Source organism: Thamnophis elegans, chromosome 2, assembly GCF_009769535.1.
Source record: "Thamnophis elegans isolate rThaEle1 chromosome 2, rThaEle1.pri, whole genome shotgun sequence".
NCBI classification, from domain to species: Eukaryota; Metazoa; Chordata; class Lepidosauria; order Squamata; family Colubridae; genus Thamnophis; species Thamnophis elegans.
In genome coordinates, this window is record NC_045542.1 from 161,128,001 (window position 1) to 161,141,989 (window position 13,989).

At 45.1% G+C, this 13,989-nt stretch overlaps 1 protein-coding gene across 1 annotated transcript in view; it reads right to left on the reverse strand.

Annotated features, from left to right (window-relative positions):
* LOC116502485 (zinc finger protein 184-like) overlaps nt 1-12,691 on the reverse strand; it is a 30,972-nt gene extending 18,281 nt beyond the window's left edge. The window contains exons 1-5 of the mRNA XM_032208365.1: nt 11,666-12,691; nt 11,012-11,126; nt 9,388-9,477; nt 7,061-7,833; nt 6,462-6,526 (exon numbers count right to left, since the gene is read on the reverse strand). Of these exons, the coding sequence (XP_032064256.1) occupies nt 6,462-6,526; nt 7,061-7,833; nt 9,388-9,477; nt 11,012-11,126; nt 11,666-12,457 (1,835 nt within the window). The 5' untranslated portion in view covers nt 12,458-12,691. The remainder of the gene's footprint in view (nt 1-6,461; nt 6,527-7,060; nt 7,834-9,387; nt 9,478-11,011; nt 11,127-11,665) is intronic.
* Nucleotides 12,692-13,989: the final 1,298 nt, after the last annotated feature.

Below are 13,989 nucleotides of genomic sequence, written 5' to 3' on the forward strand. Positions count from 1 at the left end.
ACAATATTCCAGGTATGGGTTTACTAAGGATTTATAAAAGTGAATAGAATAGTAATAGAACAGAACAAGCTGAAAGGGACCTTGGAGGTCTTCTAATGGTAGTTTTATACAGTTTTAAGGACTCTTGAAAGCTGCCACTGCTGAGAGAGTCACACAAGTGGAGACCTTTGGCCCCAGATGTTTCCCTCCCCCCGCCATCATACCCCAGCTGAACATGGATGTTAACCCACCCGTGAACCTCCTCCATGACCGGACAGCGTCTTCTCAATGAAGCTGTGCTAGAATCGGGGCTCTGGCCTTTTGGGGAAGACCAAACCGATCCCAAATTCAGCACAAAATACGACAACTTTTGGGAGTTGTTAAAGTCCATAGGTCATCAAAGGGGCCATCGTTTCCCCACCTCTGCGGAGGGACCCCAGCAAGGTGAAGCCCCACACGAGAAAGGTGGAAGAGCTGAACATGCTGGCCAATAACAGGAAAAGAAGAAAATCCAGGCAGAGAAATAAAGGCAGCGGAAGGAAAGAGCGTTGATGCCTATTGGGAAAAACACCGAGCAGTGCTTCCTCGTCTTGGCAACTTCAGGATGTGTGGACTTCAACTCCCAGAATTCCCTAGCCAGCAAGGACACCACCAGCCCTGCCACTTTTTTGGCAGGATAAACGCACCAGCATGCCTACCGTCCCTGTCCTAATGTCCCCATTTATTTGTACCCATTTCCTGTATTCTTATTCATGTTTATTCTTATTCCTGTTATCTTGTATATGAGTGACAAACTAACTAACTAACTAAATAAATAAATAAATAAATAAATTTGCGCTTGATTTCTCCTCCTTCTCCCCTCCTTCTCTTCCTTCCTAGGGCTGAGGGAAAGTAACTGGCCCAAGGTCAGCCAGCTGGCTTGATGGCTAAAGTGATGTTAGAAACCACAAGTGATTTCTAGGCTGATACTTTCCTCATTAAAAGTTCGTGGAGATTTTCAGTCGTCCTCCAGTTTATGGTTGTCCCAAAGGTGCAGTTTCCAAGAGGCAAGCCTCTCATCCAAGAAGATCGAAGAAGCTGAATGATGAGCTAAAGAAGCTTCTGGGATGAGAAGCGAAACATCTTCGAAGAAAAACCACTTAACAACTGTGGCAAGAAAAGTCGTAAAATGGGGCAAACTCCCTTAACAAATGTTTGACTTAGCAACATTTTGGGCTCAGTTGTGCTCGTAACTTGAGGACCAAAATGATTCAAGCTGGTTAAGAGCCCAACATCCATCCCCTTCGGTTTCAGTGGCCAATCAGCTTGCCAGATTTAGGTGTCTGCCTGATGAACTGATTCACAGCCCTCTTATAATACAGAGAGTTCTCAGCTTACAACAGTTATTTTAGTGACCGTTCAAAGTTACAACAGCTCTGAAAAATGTGACTTATGACCGTTTATTCACACTAATGACCGTTGCAGCATCCCGGTGGTGATGTGATTAAAATTCAGGCAATTGGCAACTGATTCATGTTGATGACAGAGATGTAGCATCCCAAGGTCATATAAATCATCCTTTGCATCCTTCTGACAAACACTCGATGTAGCAGCCAGATTCACTTAACAACCGGGTTACCAATTGATCAACTACAGTGATTCACTTAACAACTGTGGCATGGAAAGTCGTAAAATGGGGCAAAACTCACTTAACAAATGAAATGTTAGGCTCAATTGGGGTTGTAAGTTGAGGACTACCTGTAATATGATCAAATAAAATGAATTGATTCAATAATCAAGATAAGCATGGTGGGAGAATGCATCCACAGGGATATTGCTCTAGTGCTGGAGTTCAGGTTGTGAACAAGTTGTGGTTGATTGATTGTCAATATATCCCATCTCCCCCCACCATCCTGCTCCCGCCTTCCCCATCTTTTAATTGGGCCACTGCATTTGGCTGTGTCTTGTATCTTATTTATGCTTCTATCTCTACGAGTTGAATTCATTAAATTAAATTCATTTACTTTTTAAATTATCAGGTACTTAGGACTCGGTAGCACAAGGAAACAACAGCCAACAGCTGGCTACCAATACCCCAGTTAATAATTAAAAAGCAACACAAAACCAGGCACCACATAAATATAACACATAGAATAGTCCAAAAGTATACATTCAGGTAGAGAGTAGTTCACTGAGGATGGGCTTCAGCATGAGTCCAAAGCTTGGAAAAACTCAGGTTCCGGTGACCGACCCAGATTGGATCCTGCAATTGTTATTCTGGGACACCTATACTTGCCTTCATTCATGAATTTGTTTATTTTTTTGTAAGCCAATCAGAGTTACCCTAAGGTAACCTGGGTGGCCAACAAATTTGATCCATCAATAAATAAACAAGGCATGCAATAGCTAATCATGGTAAGATATGTGCGTAAAAGGAAGTAAAGTAGGAGTAGCAGTACATTTGGGGAAAACTCATATTGTAGTTTGCAGAAGTATAGCCAGGCAGATGGAGACTTTTAAAAAATCCTTATGGGAAAGCCCCTGCCTTATCCAGCCCCAAAGACTTATTCTCTGTGGCCACAAGAGATTTGCGGTCTGTTGCACAGAAAGAATGGCAGGAAGAAAAAGTGGGCTATCATCAGTGGTTGGTAAGCTGGAAAGTTTACAAGAAATACCTAGAATTTCTATTGCAACGTAACCATACATGGCTGGTACTGTGTGTGTGTGTGTGTGTGTGTGTGCGGGCGCGCGCGCGCACACACACACACACACACACACTGCTAGCTTACTCTAGAACAGTGTTTCTCAACCTTGGTCACCTGAAGATGCGTGGAATTCAACTCCCAGAATCCCCTAGCCAACTGGCTGGGGGATTCTGGGAGTTGAAGTCCACGCATCTTCAGGTGACCAAGGTTGAGAAACACTGCTCTAGAGATTTATTAAATTTATATGCCACCCATCTCACTCTGAAAAGCAATTCTGGCTGGCTTACGATGAAAATCATAAATATAAAAATATTTTAAATGTTAAATACGATAAATCCACCCGCTCCTTTCAACGTTGATTGCCCCTGTTGAGAACCCAGGCTAACTGGTAGATCTAGGTATTAAACACCCTTAAAATGCCAAATTGCTGAATTAGCTGGATTAATACTAGGCTCACACAGCACACCTGACTACTATCCTAGTTAAAAACCCAAAGGGTAGAATTCACGTCTCGCATTAAACATGGTTAATGCATGTTCCATCCATGGTGAGAATCCACAAGGTAAATTCTATATAACTAGGCTGTTATTTAAGTCCAGTAAATTCAAGTCACAAATTAGCTAGGAGCATTTTGGAAAATCCATTCAGCTGTCTTCTCAGCTTCCGCACATTGCAAAACTGCATTGCTACCAAAAAAAAAAAAAAGATGCAGTAAAGTGATGAATTCTGAACAATGTGTTCAAGGGATGGCATGATAGCAGTCTTCCAATTTCTTAAGAGGCTGCCACAAAGAAGAGGGGGGGTGTCAACCTGTTCTGACCCCCTCCTCCGTCCAGTAACGAATGCCGAGACGACAAGCTTAACTGGAATGTCACAGCACTTTATTAGCAAGAAACCAAAACCTCGGTGGCTGAAAGCCAAGCATAACAAACAGATAAGAACCTTGGCAGCAACTCAGACTTCGACAGATAACAGCTTCTCCAGCGTTAGGAATGATGTTGAATCCTGCAAAACCAGGCTTCTCCCAGTCTCTCTTTAAATACTATCTTGAGAGGAGCCGAATTACAATCACTTGGGTCCAATTATCTTTGGTAACTGTGTAGCTGCTCTCTACGTTGATCTGCCCGGCGTTGCCGGGCATCCAGGAACAACTCCCTTGGCTCCTCCCCACTGCTCCAATGCACGACTTCAGGATCACCCTCCCTTGTCTCTTCCCCACTGGTCCAAGGCTCAGGCGCCTCCTGTTGGCCAACCATTCTCTCTGCGCCCTTCTCGGAGTCGGCACCCTGTCCAGGGTCCTCCACATCCTCCAGAGCCGACTCATAGGGCCCCTCGCTGTCGGAGTCTGGTGGCAGCTCCAACGGCTCCTGCTGGGCCACAACATCAACCTATTAGCACCTGAAGCAGGACAAGAAGGAATGGATGGAAACTTAGGAAGGAGAGATCCAACCTGTAAACCAGGAGAAATTTCATGACAGAACAATTCCAACTTTCAGTGGAGCAGCTGGCCCTGAAATGTTGTGGGTGAGCCATCATTGAAGGTTTTTAAATAAGAAATTGGAAAACCCCTGGTCTGAAATGATACTCTATAGGGTCTCCTGTTTGAGCTGGGGGTTGGACTAGAAGACAGAGAAGGGCTCAAGCTATTTTCCAAAGCACCTGAAGGCCAGACAAGGAATAATGGATGGAAACTGACCAAGGAGAGATTCAACCTTGAAATAAGGAGAAATTTTCTGACAGGGGGGAGCAATCAACCAACAATCAAGGCTTTTGCTTTCAGGAGTGGTGGGAGCATCTCCGGAAGCTTTCAAGAGACTGGACTGCCATCTGTCAGAAATGGTGTAGGGTCTCCTGCTTGGGGGGGGGGGGGTTGGACTAGATGATCTACAAGGTCCCTTCCAACTCTGTTAATTGGATAAATACCTCCAAGGTCCCTTTCAATTCTGTTATCCTATCCTATTCTTTTTTCATTTCATTTCATTATTTTTTATTTTATACGTTCCCCCTCTGCTACTCCTGAAGGAGCTGGCTGGGAATCAGCTCCTCTACAGGAGAGCAGGAAGATTAGCTGGAGGGTTTAAGAGAGTCTATCCTCTCCTGTTTGAAACCCTCCACTCTTTCTGGAAGAAACACCTCCGCTCTGGGCCCTCATTTCTATAGCCAAGCCTCCTGTTCTCTTGCTTAGGGAAAATTCAAAACCCAACACTGCCTTCCTGGAGGAAAAAGTTACCCATGGCTTAGTTCCGCCCTCTCTCACCACTTCCTTTGGCCTCTCTAAGTCTAAGAAACAGCACTGGCTCACTTTAAACCTTTCAAAAAGCGTGTTACCCACTTAACATATGTAAAGATTCACTTAACAACTGAAGCAAGATAGGTCGTCAAATGGGGCAAACTCACTTAAATAATGTTTCACTTAGCCACATAAGTGTTGAGCTCAATTGTGGTCGTAACTCGAAGATTACCCGTAATGGATTCTCAAGGTTTTTTTTTCTTCCCTATTTTTTTAAATTTTCTCTCCTTCCATGTTATACTTGTTGAGATTGTTAGCTCATAGGTTTTATTGGTTTTATTTAACCTGGGTTATTATTATTTTTTTAACTGAAGCAGAAGGCAAATCTGCGTTAGCTCATCAGAATTTTAAAACCATTTTTCAGAGGTGGGTTCCTACCAGTTCGCACCAGTTCGGTAGAACCGGTTCGTCAAATCTACCGAACCGGTTAGAAGAGGTTCCACCAGAAAGCAGGCCACACCTACAGAACAGGTTCCAAAAATTTTGGAAACCCACCACTCACACACACACACACACACAGACTCACACAGAGAGAGAAAGAGAAAGAAAGAAAGAAATAAAAAAGAAAAAAAGAAAGAAAAAGTGAGAGATGAAAGAAAAAAAGGAAAAAGGGACAGAGAGACAAAAGGAAGGAAAGAGAGAGAGAGAAAGAAAGAAAACACATGGCCGGCAAGCCACTCCCACCAGGTCACATGGCTGGCAAGCCACTCCCACAAAGGAGGCCACACCCACAGAGCAGGTTCAAAAAATTTTTGAAACCCACCACTACCATTTTTCTAATTCATTGCAAATGGAAGTCTGAATTTGCTTGCTGAATTTGTCTTCTTTCCCCAACACAGTAAAAGTCCTCCTGTTTGTACAGTTTCACAGGCTGATGAAAAATAACGAAAGGTTTCAAATCAGTTGTCCTCTTTCTTATTGTTTTTATTTTTCTTCTTCTTCTTCTTACATAGATCAGTGTTTCTCAACCTTAGCAAGTTTAAGACACGTGGACTTCAACTCCCACAATTCCCCAGCCAGCAAAGGAAAGTTGGCTGAGGAATTCTGGGAGTTGAAGTCCACGCATCTTCAAGTTGCTAAGGTTGAGACACACTGACACAGATATTTCCACTGCTTAAGAATGCGTGGCTACCACGACCACCGGGCAAGATTTCTTTGAAAAGTCGTTTATTAGCATCCGAACATTTAAACAACTTTATGAAGATGGAGAGGTGTAAGCTGCACTCTCTCACTGTCTTAAAAAAAAAGTTAAACTCTTGTGATTTTTCACTTAGGAGAGTCTTTGATGGGGAAAAAAACCACTGCACTCAGCTTTAAATGATTGTTCTGATCTAGGCTTCCCCAAAAAGCACAAAGCAGATTCCTGGTTCCGACAAAACGCCTTTTATTAAACAAATGTGAATTTCTCTCATTCACATTCAGCAAAGGCCTGGCAAGCAGTCTTTCAAAGGTGAAATTATGACCACAGACCTTATCTTGGAAAGCTGGCATGTAAATATTTTCCAAACACAGTCTTTGGCAAGGAAAGGCTTGGCACAGAGTCTCTCAGATTCACAGGCAGATCTTCAGACTCCTGAAATGAACAAATGAATGAATTGTTTCCGGCAAAAGCCCACTCCCCTTTCACTCATTTACTTCCTATGGGAGGGGCCGTTCACTATCCACCTGTGGCTTTTCTGCCAAGTTGATTCTGATTTCTTAGCTGTTCTTTTCTTCTGGCAGTCCTGCGCATGCACACACTGGGAACAGGCTCCAGCTGTTCCTCTGCCTCACTGCTGTCTAGCTCCGAAGGCAGCGGAGAACTGCCAGATGGCCTTGGCCCCCTATCTGCCTTGACTCAGAGCCCTTGTTCGAGCCTTCCCCAGCCTGCAGGACTGGCCCATGTTCCTCCCCAACCTCCTCACTGTCCGATTCTGCTGCCAGCTCCACTGCCCACTGGCGGGCCACAACAATATCATATTCAAGGTGCTGTCCCAATCCTGCCAATTTAGGAATGTGCCCCCCTCCCCTGCTCCTGAAAAATCGTGTCCCTTTTAGTCTGAAAAAGATCAGGCATCGCCTCTTGCTTCTCCAAGCGTCACTTGCCGCCAGTGAAAAATTCTCAAGCGCTGAAGAGGACTTGATTGATCACAAACGCCTTGCCTAGGCTCGGGTTCCCGCCTTGCTCTTTCCCCACGTGGATTTTCTGATGGGTAGCCAGGCAGTCGCCCCGACTGAAGCTCTTCCCGCACTCGGGGCACCGGTAGGGTTTTACGCCCGTGTGAAGCCGCTGATGCCGGATCAGGTCCGAGTTCTGACTGAAGCTTTTCTCGCACTCGGAGCACTTATAGGGTTTCTCCCGGGTGTGGATCCGCTGATGCCGGACGAGGCTCGAATGGGCGCTTAAGCTGAGGCCGCAGTCGGAGCAGCTGAAGGGCTTCTGACCGGTGTGCATTCTCAAGTGCATATCCAAGATGGACTTACGAAGGAAAGTCTTCCCGCAGTTGGAGCAGTCGTAGAGCTTCTCCAGGCGGTGGACCCTCTGGTGCGACGTAAGGTTCGCTTTGTGGCCGAAGCCCTTGCCGCAGTCCGAGCATTTATGGGGCAGTTCTCGGCTATGGAGTCTTTGATGGAGGGGGACCCCCTTCCCAAAGGCTGAGTTTTTACTGGGTCTCTCCTCCGAGATAACCACAAGGCACCGGTTTTTCTTCTTCTTCTGCTGCTTTTCCTGAGGAACTGGGACCTCGTCCACATCAGCAAATTTATCCTTTTCTCCTGCCTGTTCACCTTCCTGCATCTGTGGACCATCTGGATTCCAGGGGATTTCTCTCAGAGCTTCACACCTGCCTCTTTCTAACGCTTTGCGTGTTTCCCCTCCATCTTTCTTCTCGGACACACCTTCTGGAGCAGGGAGAGAATGAAATACAGGTAGTTCTCGGCTTACAACAGTTTGTTTAGTGACTGTTTGAAGTCAAAGGGGACGTTAGATTCACTTAACAATCATGTAATTAACTGAACAACTGCAATGATTCCCTTACATACATAGGCTCCTTAGAACTAAATAGAGAACGGTCCTAGCAAATTGAATATTTCTGATTTAACATTGAATGCTTCACCTTATAACAGAATGACGTTCAAAATGTGTATGCATGTACCGTAGTATGTATGTGTATATATAACTAAATAATATTCAATTCACCAAGACCATTCTACATTTAGTTCTAAGGAGACAATGTGCATAGGCAAAACCTCTTTTTGATTACTGGGGATTTCATGGACATATGCAAAACTATTTTCATTTTCCAATCTAATTAGCAGCTCTGTGATTTCTTGGCGGTCTCCCATCCATGTAGCAACCCTCCTTAACTCCAAACTCCAATCCCAAGACAAAAAAAAAATAGGATTCTCATAATGATTGGAAGAATCTGTGGATTATTATTTTTCCTATTGTCAGCCTGCTGTGTTTTTCTGCTTTAAGGAAAGGAGTGATAAAGAAGGATTTTTAACCCCAAAGAGTCTAGTGGGAATTAAGAGGAATTCACCACACCTTTCCTGATTGACTAAACCCAGTTCAGGTTTTCTTACCTAATTTAAACATTGATCCTGGTTGTGAATCTATTCTATATATTTAAAAGGCAAATACCATTCACTCATCACGAAATCTCCAGAACCCTAAAGCTTAAAAACTTGAATTTTGGCAAGTATGTTCCTCTTGGCTTCTAGGTGCTTGCTAAGAAAGGATTTTTTGAAATGACCATCCAATCATTAGTATTTCTTATACAGTAATTAACACGCTCTGATGCTAAGGAGTTCTACTCCCCCTCCCCACCTGAAAAGAACTCTGTTCCAACTGCCAGTTGCCTCACATTCTATTACCTCAGTTCAAACTGGCAGACGTTCCAGTCTTTCACTCAGGAGAGGTCTGGGGCTCCTTACGGTACTAAATGTCGGTACCTCACCAAAATGTCTATGCCTTCCACCTATGGAACTGCTTACGGATTCAAGGCGGTGGGAGCGATATTCCCTTATATGTTTCAATCTCTGACCACCATTGAGCCAACGGACTGAACCGGATTTCTCCTGCATTGCCCGATCACATAGTTTCATCGCTAAGCACGGGTATCCAGCTAGTTACTAATAAACGTATCTTTCATGAATCAATCCAATCTCATTTTATAACATTCTGTATCTTAGAGAGTATTATAATAACCCGTGGCAATGTTTAACGAAGGATTTTATTATTTTTCTAACATCCTATTTTGGTGCGCATTTAATCTCCTGCCACATGGCTTCTGGCATAACCACGAGATTTCAAAATTATGAGAGGTTACGAAATCTATAATTTTACATACATATTCAGGGGCATCCGACTCTAACTTGAGAGAAACCCTCAACTCACTTTTTTTAAATCTCACAGCAATTCAAAATTGTTCAAGAAGGCAGATGTCCATTTACCTGGAAGTATTCCTTCTTCTGAACTCGGAAAAAATGTCTCCTTTTTCTCTCCCAGCCAAGAGACATCACTTTGGGGTAACAGTGGATTTTCTGCAGCAGAGGACAAAAAAGATATATGAGTTAATTTCTATATTTCTAATGGTAGACAAGTATTTCAATCCTTAAGAAGGAAAATCTGTTGATCTCACCTGTCCCGTTAATCTAAGCTCAGAATGGCCATTGAGTAATGCCTATGAGATACGGACACAAATACTGTTCATGCAGGAACTGGGTATGTTTAGTTTAATAGAAAGAAGGACTAGGGGAGACATGATAGCAGTGTTCCAATATCTCAGGGGTTGCCACAAAGAAGAGGGAGTCAAGCTATTCTCCAAGGCACCTGAGGGTAGAACAAGAAGCAATGGGTAGAAACTAATCAAGGAGAGAAGCAACTTAGAATTGAGGAGAAATTTCCTGACAGAACAATTAATCGGTGGAACAGCTTGCCTCCAGAAGGTGTGAATGCCCCAACACTGGAAGTCTTTAAGAAGATGTTGGATAGCCATTTGTCTGAAATGGTATAGGGTTTCCTGCCTAGGCAGAGGGTTGGACTAGAAGACCTCCAAGGTCCCTTCCAACTCTGCTATTGTATATGTCTATGGAGATTCTCAGTCAGCGAGGTCACAGTTGTCCCAATGGTTTTTTTTCAAGGGGCAACTGGACTTTTTGGTTTTTCTTTGAAGATGTTTAGCGTCTTATCCAAGAAGCTTCTTCAACTCTGACTGGAGGGTGGAGAATGGAATCCAAAGCTCTTGGGAGCTGCAACCTATGACCATTATTGCCAATCCTTGTTGGAAAACAGAGGCAGTTCAGATGAAAGCATCTTGAACAGATGTTTAGATGTTTAGATGTTTATTAACATTTGTAGGCCGCCCTTTTCCCTGAGGGGACTCAGGGCGGCTCACATAAAATCAGGGAGGGGGAATACAAACAATAACGTAGACACATATAATAAAAGTAATAAGCAACATACATTCATCATTCGGGAGGGGCGGCTATCCTTGTCCCCAGGCCTGACGGGCTAGCCAGTTCTTAAGGGCTGTGCGGAAGGCCTGGACGGTGGAGAGGGTACGAATCTCCACGGGGAGCTCGTTCCAAAGGGTCGGGGCTACTACTGAGAAGGCCCTCCTCCTTGTAGTTGCCAGCCGGCACTGGCTGGTCGATGGAATACGGAGGAGGCCTAATCTATGAGATCTTATTGGTCGCAGGGAGGTAATTGGCAGAAGGCGGTCTCTCAAGTATCCAGATCCACTACCATGCAGGGCTTTATGGGTGACTAATAGCACCTTGAAGCGCATCCGGAGATCGACAGGTAGCCAGCGCAGCTCGCGGAGGTGTTATGTGGGTGAACCGAGGTGCACCCACAATCGCTCGCGCGGCCGCGTTCTGCACTAGCTGAAGTCGCCGGATGCTCTTCAAGGGCTGCCTGAATTTCTCTCCTCCACTGTCTCTGTTTTCCCAAGATCCGGGTGATTTTCAGGAAAAGAGAAGTTCCCAGCTTTCGTATGGGAGAGAAGGAATTTCAGAGTGATAACGACCCTCCGTAGATCAGAGAACTGGGATATATAAACAGTGTCCTCCTTACCTAACAAAGTGCCACGTCCATCACTGCCTTCCAGCGTTGATTCAACATAGAGGACTCTCTGTCCGGGCTCAACCGGAGTCCAGGAGAAAACAGCCTGGGCTTCCTCCAAGATGCCCTATGAGATCCAAAAAAAATAAACAAGTCACAGATGGTGTTAAATACATTAAACATGTTTATTACAGACTTTCAGGACCCGCAGTCAGAATCTCATTCACGGTGGTTCCAAATTACAAGTAATACTTGTTTAGCCACTGTCTTGTTTAGCGACTGTTTGCAGTTGCAACGGTGTCTAAAAAAATTGTTATGACCAATTCTTGCACTGATGACCTTCACAGGTCTATCAAAGAAAGAAAAAACTAAAATCGGATTGCAATCACACTTGTGGTTTCATTTAGTGACTGCTTCACTTAACAACCAAGTAAATGAGGATGGTCTTTCAATCTGCATTTAGTGATGATGAAAAGATGGCTTGGTTCAAGACTTTGAATGACTATTTTTTTAAAATATACCACTACATACACACTGCCACTTGGATTGTACTACTACTGAGTGCATTAATACAAAATGCAAAATCTGAACTCTTTCTCCTTTTTCAAAGCTAAAGCATTTCTTTGCAGATCCCACAATTTCGGGGAAGAACACAGTCAAACTCACCTGCTTATCTTTCCTCCGAGCCTCTTGCTGCCTCGAGAGGAAGTCCTCCGCCAGGACCACGGCCTCCTCTGCACAGGTCTCCATGCTGCATTCACAGACCCAGCTCTGCATTTCCGGAGGAAGAATAGCCAGAAATTGTTCCAAGACCAGCAATTCCACAATCTGTTCTTTGCTATTCTTCTCGGTCTTCAGCCACTGGCGGCAGAGATCCCGCAGCTGGGCATAGACGGCTCTTGGCCCGTCGGCCTGCCAGTAGCTAAACTGCCGGAAGCGCCGGCGAATCTCCTCTCTGCTCAGAGCATCCCCTCGCAAGATGGCCGCCTTCACTTTCCCGTAATCCTCTCGGTCTCCAGCTTCCAGCTTATCAAAGGCCCACCTGGCTTCTCCATTGAGGGCGGGCAAGAGCCGGGCTACCCATTGTTCCCTGGGCCAGCGACAGGCCTCAGCCACTTGCTCGAAGGAGCCCAGGAAGGTCTTGGCGTCTTCCCACAAGGAAGGGTCCTCCGGGAAATGGGTCATTCCCCAGCCCAGGTGAGAGGACTCCATTGTCCTCAAGAAAGTCTTCCATTGGACTTCCCAGTGCTGGGTTAGATCCTCTTCTGATTCTCCCTTCACCTGAGGTAGGATGGCCTGTCCACAGGATCTTTCCGTATCTCCATCCAGAGATTTGCCTCGTCCTCTGAAATCCACTCTGGTCTTGCAATCTACAATGACCCCAGGAAGAAATTCTCCGGCTGGTTTGGACGGCTCCCCTGGGAGACAACTAAGAGTCCCTCCTTCTTCCATTTTCATCCTTGGAGACCTTCACCAAGATAGTGGCACACGGGAGAACATTCAGAGACAAAGGATAACAACCTGGGAAGGACACAAGGAGGAGAATCCCAAAAAAGTTTGGCACAATGATTAAAAATAAACATTTGCATTTTGTTGGCAAAATCATAAAGGTAAAAGCAAAGGTTCCCCCTCGCACATATATGCTAGTCGTTCCTGACTCTAGGGGACAGTGCTCATCTCTGGTTCAAAGCCGAAGAGCCAGCGCTGTCCGAAGACGTCTCCGTGGTCATGGGGCCGGCATGACTCAATGCCGAAGGCGCATGGAATGCTGTTATCTTCCAACCAAAGGTGGTCCCTATTTTTCTACTTGCATTTTTTACGTGCTTCAAATTGCTAAATTGGGACAAATTAACAGGAGCTCACTCCGTTACGTGGCGCTAGGGATTCAGACTGCTGACCTTTCTGATTGACAAGCTCAGCATCTTAGCCGCTGAGTCCCTAGGCAAAATTATAAAGCTGTATTATTAAATTTACAGAGCCTATTTAAAAAAACTATGCAGTTATTCAAAGAATCCCGTTCTCCTCCTTGCTTTAAACATGAAATTGGGTATCACACATGCAAATTGAAAAGTGGCCATGATGGAAATTAACGCTCTTATTTATAATTTTGCAACCGCTTCTTGTCACCTGGTACCAGGCTGGATATATCTGCAAAGACAGGAACAGGTTTTGCTGTCCAGATCCAGCTCAACCTTGGGAATTTAAAAAAAGTCTGGATTTCAACTCCCAGAATTTCCCCAGCCATTCTGCACATGCATTTCAACTGAGGAATTCTGGGAGTTGAAGTCCATCCAGCTTAAACTTTCCAAGGTTGAGAAACACCAGCCTCAAACACTGTTTCCAGCTGAGCCAAAGCTTGTGAAATTTACACAGTGAGCAAGACAAAGAAGAATCCTTTGCGTGATGGATTTGGAGAAGATTAGAAGGGGCATCATGGATTGCAGTCTTAGTTTCAAAGGAAGCAGGGAACCATGTACTTTGGGCATGTCAACCAAGCAGATGTAAGACCAGACACCAACCAACCCAACCAATTGTGGGCATAGTTGATTGAGGGTGGAAGGAGAGGGAGCCATGGTGGACAGCTGGAAAGGGGATCCAAGAAAATAGGGACTCCCTTGGGAAGAGCCACAAGTGATTTCCACAGGCAGGCAAGGTGATCTGCTTGATTGACACGCCCTAAATATGTGACTCCCTGCTTCCTTTGAACTAAGATTGATGGGCTGTTTTTGCAATCCGTGGTGTTTGTCCTAATCATCTCCAAATCCATCATGCATGCATGCATATGTGCGCCCGCCCGCGCGCACAGGCATCTAATTTGCACACCACTTTTCCAGGCCAGGGACCTGCGCCCGCCTTCCAGGGTTCCCTAGAGGGCATATCTGCCCCAGCTTTCCCCAACCAGGCGCCCTCCGGATGAGCTGAGTCGCGATCGTAACCCACCGCGCTTTGGCTGGGCAGAACCGATCCAGCCTGGAGCAGAAGCGCAGCGT